This window comes from Rhinopithecus bieti, unplaced genomic scaffold (genome assembly GCF_001698545.2).
Source record: "Rhinopithecus bieti isolate Rb0 unplaced genomic scaffold, ASM169854v2 scaffold_31787, whole genome shotgun sequence".
Taxonomy (NCBI): Eukaryota; Metazoa; Chordata; class Mammalia; order Primates; family Cercopithecidae; genus Rhinopithecus; species Rhinopithecus bieti.
This window is the reverse complement of record NW_016814655.1, coordinates 3,778,385-3,800,941: the sequence shown is the minus strand read 5'-3', so window position 1 is coordinate 3,800,941 and position 22,557 is coordinate 3,778,385. Positions and strand designations below refer to the sequence as shown.

At 53.9% G+C, this 22,557-nt stretch overlaps 2 protein-coding genes across 4 annotated transcripts in view; one reads left to right on the top strand and one right to left on the bottom strand.

Annotated features, from left to right (window-relative positions):
* The window catches only part of SH3PXD2A (SH3 and PX domains 2A), a 72,167-nt gene that overhangs the window by 9,907 nt on the left and 39,703 nt on the right, over window positions 1-22,557 (bottom strand). For all 3 annotated transcript variants that reach the window (XM_017851738.1, XM_017851736.1, XM_017851737.1), the window contains 6 exons: window positions 20,691-20,804; window positions 16,116-16,199; window positions 10,861-10,978; window positions 6,573-6,910; window positions 5,304-5,353; window positions 1,758-1,877 (listed from right to left, as the gene is read on the bottom strand). In XM_017851738.1, the coding sequence (XP_017707227.1) occupies window positions 1,758-1,877; window positions 5,304-5,353; window positions 6,573-6,910; window positions 10,861-10,978; window positions 16,116-16,199; window positions 20,691-20,804 (824 nt within the window). The remainder of the gene's footprint in view (window positions 1-1,757; window positions 1,878-5,303; window positions 5,354-6,572; window positions 6,911-10,860; window positions 10,979-16,115; window positions 16,200-20,690; window positions 20,805-22,557) is intronic.
* NEURL1 (neuralized E3 ubiquitin protein ligase 1) overlaps window positions 1-22,557 on the top strand; it is a 158,756-nt gene that overhangs the window by 110,614 nt on the left and 25,585 nt on the right. The gene's annotated exons all lie outside the window — the stretch shown is intronic.

Below are 22,557 nucleotides of genomic sequence, written 5' to 3'. Positions count from 1 at the left end.
CAAGTTCCCTCCCTGGTCCTCCACGTCTGTGTTAACAGCCGGGTTGAGCTGGCCCACTCCTCCTCCCCATAAACTGCACTGTTCCCAGTCCCTACCCTGCCAGTAGACTAAGGACACGTATGAAGAAAACACTGCCTTTCTACTGCCCCTTCCCTCCTCATACCCTCGATGTTGCTAGGTCCTCCCTTGGAGGTCCTTGAAAGGGTCTCTAGGGTCAGAAGAGAATGGGAAGATGCAGATGAAGTGACCTGGGAGGTACAGGCCCGAGGCCAGAGCCTCTCTGCAGAGCCTCTCCCCAGGGTCCATCCCCTGTGGCTATTTTACTGGAATCCCACTGAAATCCCACTAGCTGAAGAGATTTCTTTGGGTTGAATGGTTTCCTGTAGGAAGGGCAGGGGGCTTTCAGTCATTTCCATGTTAGTATAAACTGGTTTAAGGAGCTTCTTCCTTAACTTTGGAGATCAACCAATGGCCAAAAGTGTGGCTGCTGGTTGTGCTAGGGTCCATTTGGACTGGGGAACGTAAAGGGCAGATAATTGGGGATGGTGGGACACTCCTGGAGAAAAAGGTCCTGGGGTAGTGTGAAAACACTGGCAACTTGGGAAGAGGGCCAAGGACGGAGGGAAAGGTGGAGAATGCAAAGGTAAGAAGAGACCAGTTCTCTGCATCCCCCACCAAAAGAGAAAGATTTTCTCCTTCTTTGGGTCCTACATTCTGTCCTTCCTCCTGCCCCAGCCCCGTACTTACAGTTCAAGCACAGGGGGCTCTTGAGCCTGACATTTCTGCCACATTGTGCTCTTTACAGATTCCTGGAAATCTCAGCACCGAGAGAATGATTTTTCTTGGAAATTTAGTTCCAAGTTCCAGGCATGTGATTTAAAACATTCACACTGGAAATGTCACCGCTTTAGAGGCAGAGACTTCCCGATGAATCTGACAGGTTCACTTGTATTAGATGGAGTTAACTCAATGACTACACAAAGCCACTGAGAGAACTGACTGAGTTACAGCTCTTCTCTGCTGCTGGGAATGCCATGCTAAGCCCCAGCCACAAAACAGAGTGGCATGAATGCTGGAAGACAGGCTGCGGGGAGCGTCCCAGGATCTGTCACCCCATTTTGCAGAGAGAAATGCTTAAAGTTGGGGGTGGCAGATGGGAGAAGTGACTGCATCAAAGGCCAAGGGTCATGTGGTGTGGACTTGGCCAGAGCCCAGGTCCCCAGTATCTCAGTCTACCTGCCTGGTCCACATCCTCCTAACAACACTTCCCAATGGTGGGTACTGCAGGATACTGGCCCGAGGTGTTCCTGGGAGAGAAAGCTTGTGGGATGGGCAATGCTGCCTGTTCTAGACCCCTTGTAGATGACACTCCCAGTGACATTCTTGTATCCTAGGCTCTGGGAAGCCCTGCAATTAAAACAACAAATAGGTTGGATTTTGTTTAATCCACTGTCCTGCAAGCTCATTTGACCACAGAAGCCCTTTGATTCAAGGCCCCCGTCACAAGCTCCTGCACATGCTCTGGGAAATGTTGCTGTGAGACAAGCCCTATGAGCTCAGGGTGGAGCGTGAGAGCTGGATCTAGTCCAGGCCGTGGCACTGGCCAGTGCCAGGCAGATGCTCATCTTTGTGGGGCTCATTTCTGTACCTTTCCTGCCTGCCTTTCAGGAATCTTACTAGCAAGGCCTAAAATGGGAAATGCAGTACGTCTTCCACCATGATGAGTAAAACCCTCGGCCTCATGGCCTGAGGCTTACCTCTGCCTTCTGTCCACCTCGAAAGCTGATGCCATCAGAAATGCACGACTGAAATTCAGCAATGGTGTAGTACTCCACCTCAACAGAAGGGGGCTCTGGTGGCTTTGGCAGTTGGAACCCCTAAGGTTAAGGAACACACAGTGGGCAAAACCCGCCCAAATCAGAAGAGTAACATGGCCAAGGGTTGGTCCCCACTCAGTCCCAGCGGGTGTGGATGGTTCTTTACACCAGCTGGACAGCAGCTGGCCTGAGTACGTATCTATCACCGGAGTCTCAGGGTATATATCGCCAGGGGACTGTTCTGATGAGGCTTTCTAATAATACTCAGGATTCATGGGAGACTTGTCTGAGCTATCAAAATGCTCACATTACTATTACTACTATTATTATCATCATCATCATCATTATTACTCTGAGATAGGTGTCTTGCTTTGGGACCCAGGCTAGAGTGCAGTGGAGTAATCAGAGCTCACTGCAGCCTCCGTCTCCTGGGCTCAAGTGATCCTCCCACCTCAGCCTCCCCAGTAGCTGGGACTACAGGCACACACCACCACACCTGGTTAATTTTAATTTTTTTTTTTGGTAGAGATGGGCTCTCTCAGGATCTGGAAGAGTTTGCTAAAAAAAGAAAAGAAAAGAAAAAAAAAGTAGAGACAGGGTTTTGCAATATTGCTTAGGCTGCTGTCAAACTCCTGGGCTCAAGCAATCCTCCTGCCTCAGCCTCCCAAAGTGCTAGGATTACAGGCATAAGCCACTGTGCCCAGCACAAAAAATATAGTAATTTCTAATCTTACATCTCTGGAGGTCAAATTTTCAGATGCCTCAATAGCTGAATCTCAAAATGAAAACTAAAAAGCAAGAAATCTCCTGTAATCATAGTGCTTTGGGAAGCCCAGGTGGGAGCACTGCTTGAGGCCAGGAGTTTGAGATCAGCCTGGGCAAATAGTGAGACCCCATTTCTAACACACACACACACACACACACTAGGTGGACATGGTGTTATGCACCTGTGGTCTCAGCTACTTGGGGAGGCTGAGGCGGGAAGACAGCGTGAGCCCAGGAGTTCGAGGCTGCAGTGAGCTATGAACAGACCACTGCACTCCAGCCTGAGTGACAGAGTGAGACACTGTCTCAGAAAAAAAAAAAAAAAGCAGAGAAATCATTCTAACAAAGCCCTTGCACACTGCCCTGTGGGAGAGGAAGGAAATCCACTGTTCTGGAGTCTAGGGGCGAGGACTGCAGGTGGGACTTCTGGCAGCACAGGCAAGGCAATGGAGCACAACTGGTCTCTAGTCTGGGGTGGGTGTGTAAGGAGGCAGTGCGGTTGGGTGAGCAAAGTCTTTAGCTGGTCATCATGACGAGGCCAGATAGGCAGGTAAGCACTAAATAAAACTCGCAATATTCTGTGGGCAGGGTAGAACTCACTGGAGATCCTCAATGCTTTTCAGACACTGGCACAGCAGCATCTAAGCATGACATTCAAGGATATTTAGAAGCTGGCCTTGGCCCATGGTTTGTGAGCCTCCCCCATTCATTTAACAACTGTTTGTTGTGCGTCTACTGGGTGCCAGACACTGGTCTAAGGCACCGAGCGCTCACTAGGAAACTGAATGGACAACCCGTTGCCCTTGTGGATTGTACACTTTTGCTTCACTGGTCTTCTCTCTACTCTGCTAAAATATACTTTGTACACCGCTATTTATGTCCTCCCTCATGCAAAGGGATTCAAATAAAGCAATTGAGAAAAAAAAGTTGTGGGAGGGATGACGGGACGGGAAGAAGCTTGGTGTAGCAGGAAGACCTGGAAAGACCTCAACCTTGGGGCTGGACTCCAATCACAGCAATTTACCAGCTGTGTGGCCCTGGGCAAAGCCCTTGATCTCTCTGAACTTCAGTTCTCTCATCTGTAAAATGGAACTAATGCCAGCGTCCTGCAGAGGATCCCTGAAATAACATACATCACTTTGGGCCCAAAGAGGGGCATAGGGAGAGCTCAATAAATAGAAGCTGGAGCTCAGCCCTCCTGAACTTCTTTCTTCTTCCCAGCCTTCCTCATCCTTCAAGGCTCTGCATGTCCTAACCCCACCAGTTGAAACTGAGCTGGGTCAGAGTGAGTGAGGTGTGGGAGGAAGCTGCTTTTGAGGGATTGAGTGAGAATCTGCCACCTTTCACGGCCCCAGGGCCTGGCTGTGCAGCCGTGCATGTGAGCAGACACAGCCCAGGCTCAGCCCAGAACACATCTCTGGCCAGGTGGGATGCAGCTGGGCCTAACTGGAAACAGCAGCCCTGCCTCAGCAATCCCCGCATTTGGTAAGTGTGGAAGGAATTACCCCATTCTTGCCAAAATCAAGTCTGCCTGAAAATAATTAGCCATGGCTAGAAGAGATGGTTGGGAGGGAGAATTCAGTGTCTGGGTATATAAAACTCAGGAGGAAAAAGAGAAACTCCACTGGGGTCCACGGCCAGGGCAAGGAAGGTCTCATCTCCAGGGATGAAATCTTTAAAAACCATATTTTATGGAGAGCCTACTCTTCCATAGACTGGTGCCATCCCCCCTAGCCAGGGCTGATATCACTGACCACAGGAACTCTTGCTGCTGAGCCCAAATGTGACTTCAGAATCCTCCTTAACCCAGTGAACCAGGTAGTACTACCAAGCAGGCAAGAGTTGACATAGGAAATGGAAACCCGTTTGCTAGCCCGCCATATACATCATCTCATTTCATCCTTGCAACAGCCCTAAGAGATGGCTAGTACTATCCCATCTGATAAATAAGAGCACTGAAGCTTGTAGAGGGCAAGTGGCTTACCTACAGTCTCTCTACCTCTAAGTGTCAGAAGTGGAATCCGAATCCGTGCCTGGCACTTGAAGACCCACTCTTTCCACTACATCCCACTGCGCCTACTAACAGTTCTTTGTTCCAGGGCTCTTGGCCTGCCACCAGCATCGCAGGCACCCCAAGCCCTGGCCCCTGATGCCTATCTGCCTGCCCGAGGGTCTGGACACCAGGAAACCCCACCCACATGAGCCAGGGACCCTGGCATTGTTAACCTCTTGAAGCTGGGGTATGAGCCAGTCCTTGCAACTCACACTCCTCCCTGGAAGATGTTCACTGATCTGCCCTCTGCCCTCCCAGACTCTGCCATCCACCACCTCCACTGGGCATTCCTGACCAAGGAAAGCTGAAAGGCTTCCAGGCTAACATGGACAGCAGCCCCATTTCCAGCCCCTGGCAATGCCCTGGCTGGACACTTTTGCCGGGCAGTCTAAATGTTTATGTCTGCCAATGCAGTGGCTGGGATGGATTTATTTAGCTTTGGAGTGCAGTGTGTTTCCGATTATAAACTGTCCAGCCAGGCCCCCAGGAAGACTGGGATCTGCAGGCTTCCCTCCCTGCCCCTAGCCCCACAAAACTAGAATCCCCAGCAGGGCCCTGGAAAACCCCTGGATCAAGAGGCTCTGCAGCAAGATAGCCAATTGATCGGGCGGCTATAAGTGCATCCATAGAAAAGGAAGGAAAAGGGAGAAGAAATTCAGTACACATACCAGGCTGGATTCTCTGCGTGGTGGAGGTCTTGTCCGTAGGTTCGGGGAGCCTAAAGGAAGAGACATGGCTTCAGAAATCCCAGTCAGACGATGGGCAACAGTGCCCATACCTGCCTTCCCTAGGTGAAACTAACTCCTGATCCTTCCAGTTCATGCTTTTGCTCAGCCTTTATGAAGGCTTGATGCTCTAAGTCACTATGGGCACTGTAGTTGGGCTTCTTCAAGGGGAAACTTAGACCTTTATCTTGGTGGTGCTTCCAGGAGATCTATGAACCCTCTAAAATTATGTGCACTTTTCAAAATGTGCAGCTATATGGGCATTTTTCAGGGTAACGGGTGTATAGATTTATCAGATTTTCAAAGTTAGGAGCAGAGACCATGTCTATTTTTTGCTTACTATTAAATCCGTAGAAGCTAGCACAATGCCAGGCAAGAGGAGGTGCCCAATAACTGTTTCCCAGCTGTTCCCTAAAAGATTTCAGGCACGAGAGCTAACTTAACCCAGTGGAGCTAAACTAAAGAAACAGCTTTCCTCCAGATTTTAAGAATGGCTGGACACAAGTAAAAGCTAGGCTCCTATAACACAGAAGTTTTAAGCCTCAACAAAAGGCATTGTTGGGCCAGAGATGGAGGGTGCCAGACTGCCCGGAGTCTCCTGTAGAAATGAAGGTGATTCTTGAAGAATGCCCTGTTGAAACTGCCTGTGCAGAGTGGTAAAGCCTTAGCTCCTAGGTCTTTTAGGTTTCCAGTAACCAGTGGAAAGTCACAGGGAAGGAGCTGCTAAGGCCCAGAAAGACGTTTCTCTACAGACTGTCACTGTGTAGGGCAGCCCTGCATATAGCACCCACATTCTACAGCCCAGGGAAATGTTTTTGATTTTTTAAAAAAGTCAACTACACATCATCTGTCTTGATTTATAAAGCCTTTACCATAAGGAAAAAAAAGCATTTCTTGCTCTTAGAATGCATGTATCTGCAGAGTGACCATTGCTGGCTCTCCACTAGAGAAGGAGGGAACGCTACCACCTACATCCTCATGTGATCTAGCTTCCGTGGAGCAGCTGGGAGCAGTTGAGTCATCATACTCCTCTGCCTTCTCCACTCCTGTGATTAGCATGACACAAGCTGACAGAGTGAGGGTCAAAGGCCAGTCTGTAGCCCAGGAGGAAAACACCATGGGGGTCCTATGCACCCCCCTGGCTTTCATGCACCCATGCCCATTCTCTAAGGAGCTTTGCAGTGAGGACCTAGAGGTCAGCGAGGTTCTTACTGATCTGGGCCCGCTGAGGGGCAATCCTGGCCACAGCTGGAGAGCCCTGGGCCAGCCTGGAGACAGTCCTGTCAGGAACGCCCACGGTGCTGCCATTGGAGGCATTGCAGAGGATGGGCAGGCTGATCTCTTTCTTGGTGATGGGGGCCTCATGGCCCTCGCCTTCAGCTGGTGGAGTTTCTTTGTCCCCAGACGCCTTCTTGTTCAGTAGGTTGCTGATCTCCATGATGTTCCCGATGATCTCCACTGGGCCGGCTAGGTTCTTCTTCCGGGTTGGGAGGTCATCCTTGGCCTTCTTCAGGTAGGATGCTGGCGCCCAGCCCTCTTTGCCTAGGTATCTGTGGGGAGGAGCGGATGTGCTATTGTTAGAGCACTCTGACCTCACACCCCACTTCCAGGCCCTAGGATCCATCTGGCCTTGCCCAGGGGAGCCTTCCCTACCATGTTCTGCAAGGCTTGGCAATCCCAATACTCTGGAGAGAAATGGCACCAAGGGTAGGTGGAAAAGACACCCAGACACCAATTCCCACTGCCCCCCCTCCCCACCATGCTCCTTTTTCTTTGCCCGATCCCTCTTGGGGTGGGCTCTAGCTCTCTGCAAAGTCAGGCAAACGTGGGAACTTGGGATCAGATTTATCAACTTTTGGGTTGCCCAAAGGAGGACTTCATAATGGCCTGCTACTTCCCAGTCAGTTGAGGATAATTGGAAAGATAAGAAATGAGAAGGTGCGGATGTGGTAAGTAAAGTTAAATGGCCTGTAGGAAGGGGAGGTATTAGAGAGGGAATTGACTCTAGAAGGTGAGAGTCAGGCAGTCTGAGTTCTAGTCTATGGTACCTTGCACAAGTCCCTTCCCTGGAGCTCAGTTTATGTCTCTTCTGCAAGATGCAGGGATAGAGTCGCTGCTAAAAATGTACCCAGAAGGACAGACACGTTGAGATCACCTAAGATGTCTCCAACGTCTTAGTTGGAATGGCTCCTCCATGCCAGATGACTGAATGGGAAAGCTGTGATGCCACTGCAGGGAGAGTAGGTGGATCCTCTATAGACTGTCACAGACCAAGTTCACAAACCAGGCTAAACTTACTGTAGTGGAACAAGGATGCATTGTTCAATAAGTGATTTGGGGCTGGGCGAGATGGCTCACACCTGTAATTATAGCACTTTGGGAAGCTGAGGCAGGAGGATTGCTTAAGGCCAGCCTGGGCTACATAGCGAGACCTCATCTCTACCAAAAAAAATTTTTTTTAAAAAATTAACTGGGTGTGATGGCACATACCTGTAGTTCCAGGTACTCGGGAGGCTAAGGTGGGAGGATTGCATGAGCCCAGGAGTTTGAAGCTACAGTGAGCTACGATCATGCCACTGCATTCCACTCTGGGAGACAGAGTGAGACACTATCTCCAAAAATGTAATAAGTGATTTGGGGAAAACTGATGACCCAGTTAGGAAAACCAAGACAGACAGACACTGGCTTTATACCATATAGCAGAATAAAAAAACAGAAGATTGACATAATGTTGGGGGTTGAGAAAGTCTACGTGGGGCTCCAAAAGCAGAAACCATAAGTGAAAAGACAAAAGCACATGACTAGATAAAACTAAAACCAAAGCAAAACAAAACCAAACAAAAGGAAACAAAACCAAAAGCTCATAAACAAAGGCAAGAGGCAAATGATAGGGCTGACTTAATCTCTGGTGATTCGATGACTTCTGAAAACAAGCTTTTCCTTTTTTCCTCGTGGTGTTGAGTTTTCACCCAAACCCATGGGGACTTCACTTCCTGGTCCAGTAGTCGTTGACCAGTGCCCCCAAGTCTGGGTTGCAATGTCCCCGTCTGCTCTCTGGGATACATCTGGCTCCTTGGAGTGGCTCCTCCACACCAGATGTCTGAAACTCCCCCCTCCCCCGTCTTCCTGATCTGACCTTGTTCTTGGGCACTCTTTAGGTGGGAGAAAAGGAATATGAAAGCTGAAGTTTTGCGAGAAAGCTCAGGTAGGAGGTGGCTTCTTATGTTCATGTCACAGAAACACGCAGGCAGGCTGAGCCCAGCTCGCCTCCCCAGGGATTGGGAGGCAGATGTGAGTTAACACATGGGTGGGAGTCAGGGGCCTGTCTTGGCTCCCTGATGCAATGGGTGCAAACAGAAGCACAGAATTTTAAGAGTGGATGGGAGCAATGAGTAAAAATACCTAATCTTCACGTGAGCCAACAACTACGGCTCAGAAAAGCAAGGGGGTCACACAGCGCTTAGCAGCATCTGGCCCAGAGCCTGGTGCTCTTGCATCTCAGAGAAAAGACAAAGATGAGCCCACTGGCCCTCACTGACGGTTTTTCTACATCGACACTGTAGAGCTATGGGGAGAGGGGGCTCATGGAGGTGAAGGTCAGGCCTGCTTAGGGCCCCGAGTGCTCCTATTTGTGTTCCTTCAGTGCTATATGGATAAAATTAGATTCCAGGAGGAGAAACGCGAGGGAATCAGGAGTGGCTGTGTGTGTCTGGGTCCAGCTCTGCTCACATCTGCTTTCCAGCTCTGGCGAATGAAATGACTCCAGCGGGAAGCAAGCTGGAAAGGGCACGATGGAGAGAGTGCAAGAGTGTGTGTGTGTGTGTGTGTGTGTGTGTAGGGGTGGGGGGAGAAGAAAGACAGGAAATGAGGATCAACGTAGAGCCTGGAATGTTGGGAAATGGCATATTTAAGGGGGTGTCTGGCAGCCTTTTTAAGGTGGAATCTTTTCAGCCGGGTTTTCTCAGTCTGAGCTCCTGCTGGCTGTAAGACTAGGCCATGGGGACAGGAGCAGACTAGAAGCAGCTCAGAGTGACTTTGTTGGTCATTTTAGAAAACTAAAAAATAATAATAAAGCAGCCTTGTAGATAAGCTCCAGGCAAGTGAGCTAGGCCACCAAGCTGCCAGAATGTTTCCTGACTTTCCCATGTCAGACTCATGGCTGGTGGATTATTGGTTGACTCTAGTTTCCATTGCTCAGAGAACATAAAAGTCTAGGGGCAGTGGCTTTGGACAACACACGTCCAGATGCACAGTCCCATCCTGCCCAATGAGACAGAAAGGGACATATCAGCCCTCCTGACTGATATGCACTAGGGCTCCAGGGTGGGGTGGGGTAGGGGCAGGGTAGGGGTGGGGGGTGCAGTGCATGCCATGGAGCCGTGTTCCATCAGGTCAAACTAAGGTGCAATCTCCGTATGGCCAGTGACCTCAGCATGAACTAGCCTTTAATGCCATCATGTTGTGCCATGTTCTGAGCAACTGTCCCATGAGTACTCACATCGCCTGGGGCACATTGGTGCCACTGCACAATCCTGTCCCCTCTGTGGGAGACCACCTAGAATGCATGTCCCGCCCACAGTGGGTCTGGGGGCCCCAGAGCCCATGGATATAGGACTATCCCTGTCAGCTGGGTAACTGGCAGAGAAGAGAGAAGGTGGGCAAAGTCATCACAGCGGAGCCAGTTCCAAGGACACCAAAAGCACTTCCTGAGATCAAGTCTGGAGCATTTCCTGAGAGCAGGGGTCATGGAAGGGCAGGTCTTGGCTAGGTAATGGTGAGTGAAACCCATGGGATTGTTTGCTTCCAGAAGGTCAGGAAAGACCCCACTTCCCTACCCACACCATTCAATAGGATTCTAGGCTGAGAACTGTGATTAGGCCTGGGAGAGGAAGGGGCAAGAGAAGGAAGAGGCCTCTGATGGCCTGAGCCGAGGCCTGACTTCTGCTCCAGCCCTTGCAACCAGCCCTGCAGATTGGACAGCCAGTCCCCATCCACCAGGGACATGGCTGCAAGAGGCCTGCATCTGTGCCCGCCCCCGCCCCCGCTCCCAGCCCACCTCCCTGAGTGCTGAGCCTGGGCAGCAGAGGTTGCCTGCTGGGACTTCAGCAAGGCCTGCGGACGCCAGTGCTCCAGACAGACCTAGCTGTGGAGCAGGCCAGGCAGCCAAGGCCGGACACACAAAACCAAATTCAGATGTGCTGAACTCTCTTGGCAGATACGTGGGAAGGGATTGCACCACAGCCTGCAAGCTGAGCCGGGGCCTCTGTGCCCCGCTGGCTGTGACTCAAGCTCTGCTTTATGCGTCCCAGGAGAAAATTTGCAAGATGAGCACTCTCTGGTTGAGCTGTTCAGCTGTGCAGAGGTGTAGCAGCCCAGCCCTGTGACGTGGGCACAAAGCTGTCAGTATCTACCTGCCACAGGTGACTGCGGCCACTTTGCACTCTGCCCAGGGCCCAGGTGGGCGAGAGGCATCTCGTTCATACATGTAAGGGTTCCCTACCTGATATACCACCAGCCTTCCAGATTCTTCCGGATCACCTCCACTGTGACGCCCTTCTCAAAGCCAATCTCGTCCTTGCTTTGGCTAGTGTAAGGCTGCACGGTGACATACTTCTCCTCTGGGGGTGGGAGCAAGAAAGCAAGATTATTTGAGGTCAGGTTGCAGGTCCTGTTTCCTGTCCGCTCCTCCTGCCCTGGCCTGGCCTTTGTTCAGCTGCTTGCCAAGAAGGTGCGCTGGGTGGGCTCTGGCTTCTCCAGGGGAGGGAAGGACCAGGCCCCAGAGGTGGCAGCAGGGAGACCATGGGAGCAGGGGTCACTGCTGCTCCCAGTGTGTGCCAAAGCCAGCCAGGACTCAGGTTGTCAGGCAAGGCCCTGGGAGTGGGGAGTCAGCTCTCCCAGCCTGATAATGGCAGCCAGGCTGCCGGGACCTTGAAGTCCACAGGGCTGCAGAAGCTTGCTGGGCCGAGGGCAGGACTAGAAGCCGGCTCCTCATGAGGTGAACTTGCATGCCTTGAGGCCCCATGGCATACTACCTCTCCTCGATATGTGCCCTGTTTCCATCTGTGTCCCAGACGAACTCTCGTATCCCTGCCCCCAGCTCAACCTCTCGCATCCTTCCTCTGTCTGACCCTCAGAGGCTCTAGGGACACCTCGGTGAAGCCTTCCCTGAGCACCCAGTTCATCCATTAACACCTGGTCATGTAATCTCCCAAGAGGAGTCCATGGAACCCAAGTCTTATGGGAGCAGTTATATGTGTTTTGTTAAGACAAGGGTTCACAGCCAAATGAGCTTGGAAACACCAAGCACAGCACAATCAGGTAGCACCCTGGGGCCGTTATTGGGCCAGTGCGCCCAAGCGGCTTCTGCAGGAGAACATGCTGTGCCAACCACACAGCCGAGGCCCAGCCCCTCTGGAGGGCAGCCTGCTCTATTTTCAAGGATGTCACTTCAGGGTCTTGCCCAAGGTCTTCCCTAGGCACTGGGAAAGAAGTCCTTGTAGACTCTCAGGAAGGCTTGGGAGGACAGGTGTGGGGAGAATGGGGTACCACGGTGCCTCCCCTGGTTTTTCTCAGCCTCTCTCCTGGCAGGAGGCCTGGGTGCCTCCCGTTTGGGTCCTTGATCAGGCTTCCAGGAGGGTGTTTCTTCCATGCCTGCTGGGGTCCAGCTCTCCCTGTCCCAGGAAGCCCCTGATAGGTAGACCCCACAGGTACGTACTCCCTGGCTGTGCTCCTAGCTGGCTGGCTAAAGAGTCCCTGCCTCCTGGCTGAGACACTCCGTAGAGGACTGCTCGGGGTGGAACACTCCCCGCCGCCTCCTCTGGGGGAACAGGAGTTCAGACAGGAGGAGGAAGCGGCAGTCTGACCATGCCCTTCTGGAGGGTCACCCTGGGCCAATGCTGTCCTCTCTAGTGTGGGTGCTCCCCAGGGGCTGAGACAGTGCCTGGCAGACAGCGAGAGACTGTTGACTGCATCACGACGAGGCAAGGCCGAGCAAGGGTGCTGATGGGAAGCGCTGTGAGCTCAGAACAGCAGGCTGCCGGCCTCTGGCCTCTGGGACGCCCGCCCTCCTGGCGCCCAGCTGTGACAGCCACCCCCTGGGCTCCCTGGCTGGACGCTGACAGGCAGCCTGCCTAAGACTGGTGGCCGTGGGGGTGGGAGGCAGCTGCCACCCCAATCCCCAGTTGTGGGAGGGCCATCTGTCCACTCTCCCCTGGATTATCGGGGTCCTGTCTGCAGCCCTGTGCTGAGCCGAGATAGCAGCTCCCTTTGGGGGTGGTTGTGGCTGCCCTGCTGGGCTGTGAGGACAGAACAGATGGGCCACTAGCCAAATTCAAACGGCTGCCCAAAAGCAGAAGGAGGGTGATGACCCATGGGAGCCTGCAGGATTTTTCAGCACGCCCTTCTCTGCTGCAGAACTTGGTCAGCATCAACTCAGGGAGGGCCTTACTCCTGGAGGCTTTCAGATTCCAACCCAGCCATGCTTCAAACTGCTGCCAAGGCAGCCTGAGAACCCTGCCCAGCCAGATTCTGACTCGGCCCTTTGAGAAGTTCAGGGCTCCACAGTCCAACTCTCTCCGTTCTCCTGCCTGCTCCTGGTTCTGCTCCATTTTCCAGTAAGGCATGGCAAATCCCGGCCCAGCGGCGGCCAGAGGGGCAGTGCCAGGCTTCAGGAATCCAGGATTCTGAGGTTAGGATGAGGCGAGGCCTGGGCTCCACATTTTGCCTTTGTTCAGCTGGGCTATTTTTAAAAGTCTGTGGTTCGAGCAGGAAGCCATCATTAAGGTTTTCCTAGGCAAGGTTGCATTTGCAGGGAAAAATGACAGCCCTTCTCATGGGAAGATCAGAGAAGCCCTGCCCTGCCTCATGGCAGAGAACAGGGTCTAGACCATCACACGGGCTCAGCCTCCTGGGCCACCAGGGCCCAGCCCCAGCCTTCATAGCCTCCTGGGGTGCGTGGAAGACAGAATCCCGTGGGCCATGTAAGCTCAGGCTTTCTCCTGACCTCTTGTGGGTGGGAGCAGAACCAGGGATATCAGTGCTGGCTGGTAAAGTTGAGCTGCTCCTGCAAAAGGTTCTTGGGGGCCCTGGGGCTGCAGCAACCACAGATGTCCAGGAGTTCATGTGCTGCTGGTGAGAGCTCCTGGATGGGAGGCTCGTCCTGCCCCGGTCACTGCACAGGTTGCAGGGATGAAAACCCAGAGCCCTCTTCCCTGGCAGGGCTAGGCAGGCAGACCAGGTCTTCCCAGCTCCTTTCCACCCAGTTGGCTCAGATGGCAGAGGCATGGACTTTCCATGTGGACATGGGCCTTGTGGGTCTCAGGCCTTCCAACTCACAGGTGTCCCAAGGGAGAGAGACTTGCTTGAGCCACAAACCCCATCTGGGGCCACCTGACAAGAGAAGGCCCTCAGCGGGCAGCTGCATGATTCAGGGTGGTCAAGGGCTCGGGAAGAGATTTCCCGTTGGAAATGGGGTTGAAGAAAGGGAGGCTGTGAGCTCCAGTGGGATCCTCAGGGCTTCTGGGAAGCACTGGGGCCGTGGGCACTCTGACCACGCCACCAGGAGACGGTGGCAGCCTGCCCTGGGGAGGGCTAGCCAGGCGGTCAGCCAGGTGGGTGAGGGGGACAGGCCTGCTTTGGTTTTGGAGGCAGGGGCTGGACGCCCTGCAGTTTCCAAACCACAGAAGCCTCCTCTTCCCCAACACTTTCCCCTCTGTCAGCAGTCTCCCCACTCCCCTCCTGCCCCCACGACTTACCCAACCCCACTGAGAGAGGCCTTTTGGTTCCAAGGGCCTGGCTGGCTGAGGGAATAGGGAGCGGAGGCTGTGGGGAAGCTCTGCTTTTCTCTTGTCTAGCTCCTCCACAACCTGCAGCCTGCTTCCCCCACCAGCTCTGCTGTTTGCAGCAAGCGTCTCCAAGCCAACTCTCTGCAAGTTTTTCTTGGCTGCCTGGTTTAACTTAGCCCATCAGGCTGAGGCTGGGAAATTATGTTGTTTAGGTTTCTTAGTGAAGAGAGAGAAAGAAAGAGAGCAAGAGCTGGGGGCTTATATTTGCTTAGGTATGGGTGACCAAGAATTAGGCATTTCATTGCATATTTGTGTCTCTACATGTCACTGTATGTCTGTGACTGGGCTATATGTGGTGCAAGGCGTTGTGTGTATGAAGCTGTATGTGTCCTTGTGAGTGTTGCTGTGGAGGTACGCATGGCGTATGTGTGTATGTTGTGTATATGTGTGTGTGTGATGATTTTGTGACTGTGTATGATGCATTTGTGATTGTATAAACAGAAGACACATGGCACGGTGTATGCGCAGCTGCATAACTGGAATTGTGTATACTGTGAGGGCTGTGTGCCTGGGTACTGTGGATAGTGGGTATCGGGAGGGCTGATGTGACAGGCGCCAGTCATATCTGTGGCCATTGAGTGGCTGTGCATGTCTGTGGTTTGGGATGGTCGTGTTTGGGGCTTAGTGGGGCAAGGGTGTTTGGGCGCAAACCTTCATCCCTCGGCTGGCACATTTCCAGACCTACGTCCCACTCTCTTTTGCCGCCAAGGCTTGAGCTACGTCCTAGCTTTAGGGTGGCCTTCACTCTATGTCCAGCCTGTTCTTGCTGTTTCTACAACTTGGCCCCCAGCCCTGTGTCAGCTCACTGGGTCTGGCCTGCCTGAGGCCCTGCCCTCAGGACAAGCTGGACTCCTCATGGCCAGTGCTCTGTGCCTGATGCTGAGCCAGCCATAGGCTGTAACCACCTGTGTCCAGGCTTCCTGCTGCCTTGGGCCTGGGGCAGACACCAAAACATGCTCTTATGGTCATTTAGAACCAAGTTGTGAGGGTGGGGGACACTGGGTGTCCCCGCTTCCAGAAAGGCCAATGTTTATGACACACCCCTCTCTGTGCTGTCATTCTGAGAAGCACACACACCCTGCTCCATGTGGGGCTGGCCAAGCCCTGGCCCAGGGGGTCTGCAGATGTTTAGGGGTTTGATCAGCGGCCCAGCCCTGGGGGTTTGTTCCACTCCCTTACCTTCCAAGTTCCTGGATGCTAGAAAGATCCTGGGTGAGAAAGCTCTAAACCCACAAACATCTGATCAGCCCATGTGCCAGGTCTGGGGGGGCTCTATGGACTCCCCTGGATCAGGCCCCTCCTGAAGCCCCAGCACTTACTGCTCCTGGCTGGACCTGACCCTCAGCAGAGCCTGTTGGGCTGCACCCTGGTACTAGGCTGGGTCTGGTTTGCTCCCTTTCTAGTTTCTGTGGAGCTAGCAGGAGGAGCGTGAATGTGAGCCGGTCCTTCTTTCTGCTTTGTTTCCAAGCAACTGATAGAATAACTTTGGCTGAGGGAGCCTTTTCTCAGAGGACAGGGGCCATGAGGGATAGGGGAGTGGGATGGCCCAGAGGGCTAGACATGCTTAGCTCCTTTAATCTGCAGCTTCCAGGGCCAATGTGGCCTTTCTTAAAGACTTGAGACCCCCTGTCCCCCTCCTCAAGCCCCTGTACCTTTTCAAGGAACCCACAACTGTGTTCCATGACCCTCATACCCAGGATGTTGACAAAAGCCAGAGACACCCCCAGTGCCACCCCAGTTCCCAAGCAGGCCCACCCCACACCAGCTGCAGTAGGTGAGAAAAAAGCCTGGCCCGTGAATCTGGGTGAATGAGGAGGCCACAGGGCAGAGAGCAGAGCCCGGAAAGAAAGAGCAGTGTTAGCGAGAGACAGGCGGTCGCTGCGAGGGAGGAGAAGCCAGCTCCCGCAGTCACCTCGGCTGTGCTGCCTGTTGACCATCCCGCCCAGGGTCCACCGGCGATCCAGGCGCCGCAGATGGGCCTTGCGTCTCTTGGACACTGGTGTGGGAGATGGCGATGGAGCATGCGGCCAACAGCAACCGGCGGAGAGAATGGAGATGAGGATGAGATGGGATGGGGGCGGGAGGAAGGGGCACAGGGAGGGGAGGCCCACACTTCCAGGTCACCACCACCTGGACTGAACCAAAGGCATGCCCCTGTTGGATGGGGCAGATATGACAGGTCATGGTTGGCACACAGGGAAAATTCAGCCAAACTCCCCAGTGTGCGCCCCTGAGCCTAGGAATGGGTTAAAGCCTTTAGAATCCCAGCACCTTAGAGACAAAGAGGGTCCCTAGCTCCAGCCCAGTCCAAGGCAGCCCCTCAGCTGCAGCCTCCAGGGATGGTGAGATCAGTGTCCCTCACTGCTGGGCGGTGCTGATTCCCAGGAGGGTTTGGGGTCCTGCAACATCTGAGCTTATGTCCACTCGCTCACTGAGTACTGACTGTGAACATGCTACCTTGGACAGGCACCACACTTGGAAGAATCAGTGTGCCCAAGAGAGACTTGGATCCCTTCCTTGCGGGGCTGAAAGCTCTCGCCATTCTGGGAACTTTGCCCTGTGTCTCTGCATTCCCAGGGCCTAGCACAGGGCCAGGCACATAGCTGGGTCCCAGGAAGCAGCTGTTGAATGGAATGACAAGGGTGGGTGCCAGAGGCCCTGGCTCTGCTCCTCCTCTCAGGCCACGCATTGGGACATCTGATGACAGGGGCCCCCCTCCCCAGCTTCTCACTGCTCCGGACCCCGCGCACTGGGCAGCATCCTGCACTGCTCCCCAGGTGGCTGCTGCTTGGCTCTGAGCCCCCTGCACCCTCTGCTCAGACCCCAGCTCCAGATGCCTCTGTCTTCCTGTGGGACTCCCAGATGAAACGGACACTGGAACAGGGCTACAGGGTGCCAGCTGGCCTCACTTCCTGGCACCACACAAAGAAAGTGCCAGGCTGCCTGGGTCTGGGGATGGGAGGGGGGCCAGTGGCTGGAGTGAAAATAAAACCGTCCCAGACCACCGAGGCCCTGGGAAAGCATTCGCTTTCCTGGAAGGAGAGGGACCTGTCTGACCTGCCTCTTATAAGGAGGAGGGCTGGACAAAAGGCTAGGAGGTGTGGATTCCAGTCCAGGCCCCGCTGCCAGCAACCTGTGTCACTGGGAGGCCGGCCATTCCTCTCTAAGCCTCTCTGTCCTCATCTGTCTTAGAGTGACACCACCTGCCCTGGCGTGAGCCTAGACAAGGGGCTTAAAGGCTCTGGGAAACATGAATCAGGTCCTGTGCAAGGCCTCCTGGCGGGGCGGGGAGAGGTGGAGGAGGTGTGTAGGGCTTCTCTGTAGAGATGGACGGGTTCAGCTCATGGCCAGACCAGAGGCCGCATTCACAGTAAGGTGTTGATGTCGGCATTTACTCTGTGTGCCAGGCCCAGTTTAAACCACGTACAGGGATCATCTCACTTGGGCCTCACAAAAGCCCTATGTGGTTAGCATCTTACAAATGGGGAAACAGAGGCACAGGGTTTTAAGGAACACTCTGTGTCAGGCAGCATGTGAATCCAGGCAGTCTGGCTCCAAAGCCCAGACTCTTACCACAGACTTTACACCCCGAGTTATTGCTCTTCCCCTAACTCTGCTGCCCCTTGGGCTGCCAAGCCCTGGGAAGAGGGGGCTGTGGGGAGGGGACAGGGTCTGGGTGCTGGGGAATCTGCTCACTACCTGGGTACACGCCCTTGGTACAGCAGCACAGAAGACTGTGGTCTGTTCCGCATGTCCCACTATGCGCCCACTCTGGAGAAGCAGGTCCATACTGGTAGGTGTGGGACACAGGAGCAAAGGCAGAGACTTAGGTTCTGGTCTTCGCTCTATCACAAATGAACCCGAGGGCTTGACAGAGGTGACACACCTCTCCTGGTTCACTGAATCACCCTGCAAATGTCAGGCTTGGACCCGCACCTCTATCAGTGGTCAAGAAAGTCTCAACTCCCACCCTTACTACCATACTGAACTCCCACAGCACACCTGGGTTCAAGAGCCGCATGAACACACACCAGAGTGTCTCATGATAAGGACATACCAGAACAGCCAATCATCTTTTCTTCCCAAAGTAATGAAGCATGAGCTATTAGGAAAGCTTTGATAGGATGCAGGCTTCCAATTTCTGTCTACAGGGTTCAGAGCACCTATGATGGGATGGCCATAGTGCTGGGGTAGAGATGGCTGCAGAGGGAACTAGGGTCGGCCAATCTCTTGGCCATGTGGCTGCAGGTGCAGAGAGACTAGTGGACACACCACAGCAGCTGGGGCCTTAGGCCCAGGGGACCCATCCCTGAGCCCTTCTGTAGATCTGGGTGGGAAATGCCCAAGATGTGATGGTGGAATCCACAGCTATCCAGAAGTTGCCAGGAGTATTGGCACACAGGCCCTGTCAGAGGTGTGCAGAGGAACCTATTTTAGGATAATCACCCTGGGCATGCACGCGCACACACACACACACCCTCTGAACGCAGAACCTGCACTGGCAGCCTGATTCTTCCTCCATCAAGGTCAAAATCCTGCACAACCCACTACTACTTGTTCTGCGTGCAAAGCACCTGCCGTCTGTTCCAACCAGGCTGGCATCTGTGCTCCACTCCTCTCGGGCGCTTTCCTGCCTTGGCCTTCTCCCCACTCAGTGCCTAAGTCCTCCACAGTCGACCCAACAGCTCCGCTCTGACCTTCCTGGTTCAGCCTTTTCAACTGGGGCTCTGATTCATACACGCACTGCCCTAGAGCTGCCTGTACTGCTTACAAGCAAAATGCTTCACAGATAGGTGTGTGGCACAGCAGTGAGGACCACGGGACAAAGGAGGTGGACTAGGGTCCAAACCTGATAAACATCTTGAAGCCTCAGTTCCCACTGCTGGAAGGATGGGGATGGCCATAGCCACAGAGTCCTCCCAGGGTAGGGGCAAGGGCATTTCAGGACCCGGTCTAGTATCTGGTACTTTGTGAACTCCTGCTGTTTTTGAGAGGCCCTGGCATACCTTGTGGAATGTAGAACTAGGGGCTGGGCACTGTGTGCCTATAATCCCAGCACTTTGGGAGGCTGAGGTGGGTGAATTGCTTGGGGCCAGGAGTTCAAGACCAGCCTGACCAACATGGTGAGACCCCATCTCTACTAAAAACAAAACTTAGCCAGGCGTGGTGGTGGGTGCCTGTAATCCCAGCTACTCGGGAGGCTGAGGCATGAGAATTGCTTGAGCCCAGGAGGCAGAGGTTGCAGTGAGCTGACATTGTGCCACTGCACTTCAGCCTAGGAGACAGAGCAAGGCTCTGTCTCAACAACACCACAAAGAATGTGGAACTAGGTAGGAGGCGAGGCTGGGGACTGCAGGCATGTGAGGCCAGACCTACCTCAGGGGCCAAGACTCTCCCCTGCTGTAGAGGTGCAATGGAACCAGAGGGGAGACGGGTGCAGGCTCGGCCCCAGGGCTCAGGGAGCAGCCCAGCCTGAACATGCAGACCCTTCCCAATGGGGCCTTGTCCCTGGAAACCTGTCACACAGTGGAAGCACATGGCAGGGGCCGAGGCTCTGGTCAAGGGGTTGAAATAAAGCCTCGACATAGGAGGAAGGGTGAGGCCCCAACCGCCCACCGAGTAACCGACATTTAGGGGAAGGATGAATAAGGAGCTGGCACTTGGCGGCTGCTTACTTTGGCCTGGCAGCAGGAAGCAGGCCTGGAGGTGGCCCGAGCGCCGGGTGGCGGCCTTGATCCCTCTGGCTTTCAGACACATCCATCTGGACCATCCCCACCAACCGTTAGGGAAAGAATTCCTGCAGCCAGGCCATGGGAGGCTTGGAAGCCACTAGGAGCAGGCAGCCAGGAACTGGGGGTGGCTCAAATGGACTGGGATCAAGCAGCCTGCTCTGGGGAGTACGGAAGCCACAGTTAGGTCCAGGCCAGTGCTGGCTGAGGGGGCAGGGGCAGGCTCTTTGAAATGCAAGGAGAAAGACCCTGAAAACCTCACTGAGTAGTTTTAAGTGTTTGGAATTTAAAAAAAAAAAAAGAAAGAAAAAAAAAAAAAGGAAGAGCTGGGTGCAGTGGCCCACACCTGTAATTCCAGCACTTTGGGAGGCCAAGGCGTGTGGACTGCTGGAGCCCAGGAGTTTGGCCAATATGGTGAAAGCCCGTCTCTAGAAAAAAATACAAAAATAAAAAATAAAAATAAAAAAAGGGGAGTGGGTGGGAAAACAAACCTCACAGAATTAAAGCTAATCAGAGAGGCTGGCTGTGTAGGGGTCTGAGCCACCCCTCAGTTCCTGAGCCCCTGAGACAGAGCAGCAGGGGTCGGACTGGGGTGGGAGGTGAGATTTTGGGCCAGCCTTACTGAGACGAGATCCCAAGGGAGGAGGCTGGGATACGGCTCAGCTCACTTTAGGGGTTCCGTTGGTTTTAGGGAAGAGTGGGAGAGCTGCCTGCAGAGGCCGCGTTGCTTCCTGCCCCTTGGACCTGCAAGCCCTCACCTTCTCCAGTCTTGGAGGTGTTGATGTCGGAGTCATCCCGAGTACCATTCTGGGCCTCCAGGTAGGTGGCAGGGACCCAGCCCTGCTCCTCAGAGGTGCTCACAAACCACCAGCCTGCAGGGAGGACAAGAAAGAATAGGACTGTGAGAAACTGCAGGGCAACAGGCGTGGCTCGGGGGCCAGGACGAGGAGGGAAGGAGAGGCACAAGAAGTGGAGCATGGAGCCAGATGGCCTGGGCACCCAGCAAATGGCTGGCCCAGCTCCAGCCTTGAGGAGCCTGCATCTGTTCTAAGGCAGGAAAGACCAGCACACTCCCTGAGAAGTGGGACGAATAAACTGCGACCCACACTAACCAATGTCTGATGGAAAATGAAATAGACATAGTGATATGTCCAGTGTGTGAAAATTCATCTTGTAGGAAAGGCCAAGGGAGCTCCGGCCATACAGAGAGACCATTTATGGTCTTTCAAACCCATTAGGATGCTGGTTTGCCTGGAGCTCGGCTGCCTTCTCAGCTTTCAAAGGCATCCAGACTAAGTGCCTCACAGACAGTGTCTAACAGTCAACGGCTGCCTTTTCCCCATCACGGGTCAGTGGTACCGCTGCATTGGCGCCACTCACAGCTGCCCTTTAAGTGTGTTGACGTTTCGGTCGCAGTAAGTGGGCACTGCATCCTCACACGATGCTTGAAGATCATGGCCAAGTGATAAGACCTCATTCATACAAAGTCCTCTGAGCTCCCAGGTCTTGGACTCCACTGCCTTTGGTCCCTTCCGAGAAGGTCCTCTTCACACGGTCCTGTCTTCCTCCCCATCCCTTCTTCCCTGATACTTCTTTGCCCCCAAATGTAATTTGGTACTGATTCTCTTTTTTGCTTATGGCCCAGTTCTCCATTTCCTGTCTGGAGAACTCAAGGCTTCTCCCTGGGCAGCACTTGAGGCTGCAGCGAGTGACCACCCAAGGATCTAGGAGGCATGTTGGTGGGGGGAGGCTCTCTGATAGCTGCTGTGAAAACAATGGAGAGGAGAGGAAAACTGCCAGGTACCACTGCACAGTCGTGGGGAGACCTCAAGGACTTAGAACCCCAGCTCATCTTCTAGGTCTTCAACTAGGTCCTCACCGTCCCGTATGACAGGTCTGGGCTTGCAAACAGCCAGCAGTCTAGTCCTGAATGCCCTCTGTCTCTCCTACCCTTTCTGGGGAGTTCCACAACCCTCTGCTTGCAGCTCTGCGAAGCCCATGAAATGCCCTGGACCAGGAGTCTGGACTGTTGAGGTCCAGGCCTCTGTGGCTCTGGCACCTCAGGAGGGCCACTGCCCTTTTAGGGTCTCGGTGTCCTCCTCTCTGGAGAGGGGTTATCTCTGAGCTACTGGCTCAAACACCATGATCTAGGGCCCTGCGGGCTGCCTGGGACAGCCCACAGACTCCTCTGTCCCCTCTGCCTGGGACAGCCCACAGACTCCTCTGTCCCTCTCTGCCTGGGACAGCCCACAGACTCCTCTGTCCCTCTCTGCCTGGGACAGCCCACAGACTCCTCTGTCCCCTCTGCCTGGGACAGCCCACAGACTCCTCTGTCCCTCTCTGCCTGGGACAGCCCACAGACTCCTCTGTCCCCTCTGCCTGGGACAGCCCACAGACTCCTCTGTCCCCTCTGCCTGGGACAGCCCACAGACTCCTCTGTCCCTCTCTGCCTGAACAGCCCACAGACTCTGTCCCTCTCTGCCTGGGGTTAGAGAAGAGAGGTAACAGGATCACTTCCAGGTCAGGCCCTCTGCTCCCTGTGCCCATCTCCCTCCCCTAGGCTCTGCCAACCCTGGAGACCACAACCTTCTCTTATGACACAACCCATACACGCCTGAAAAAAGG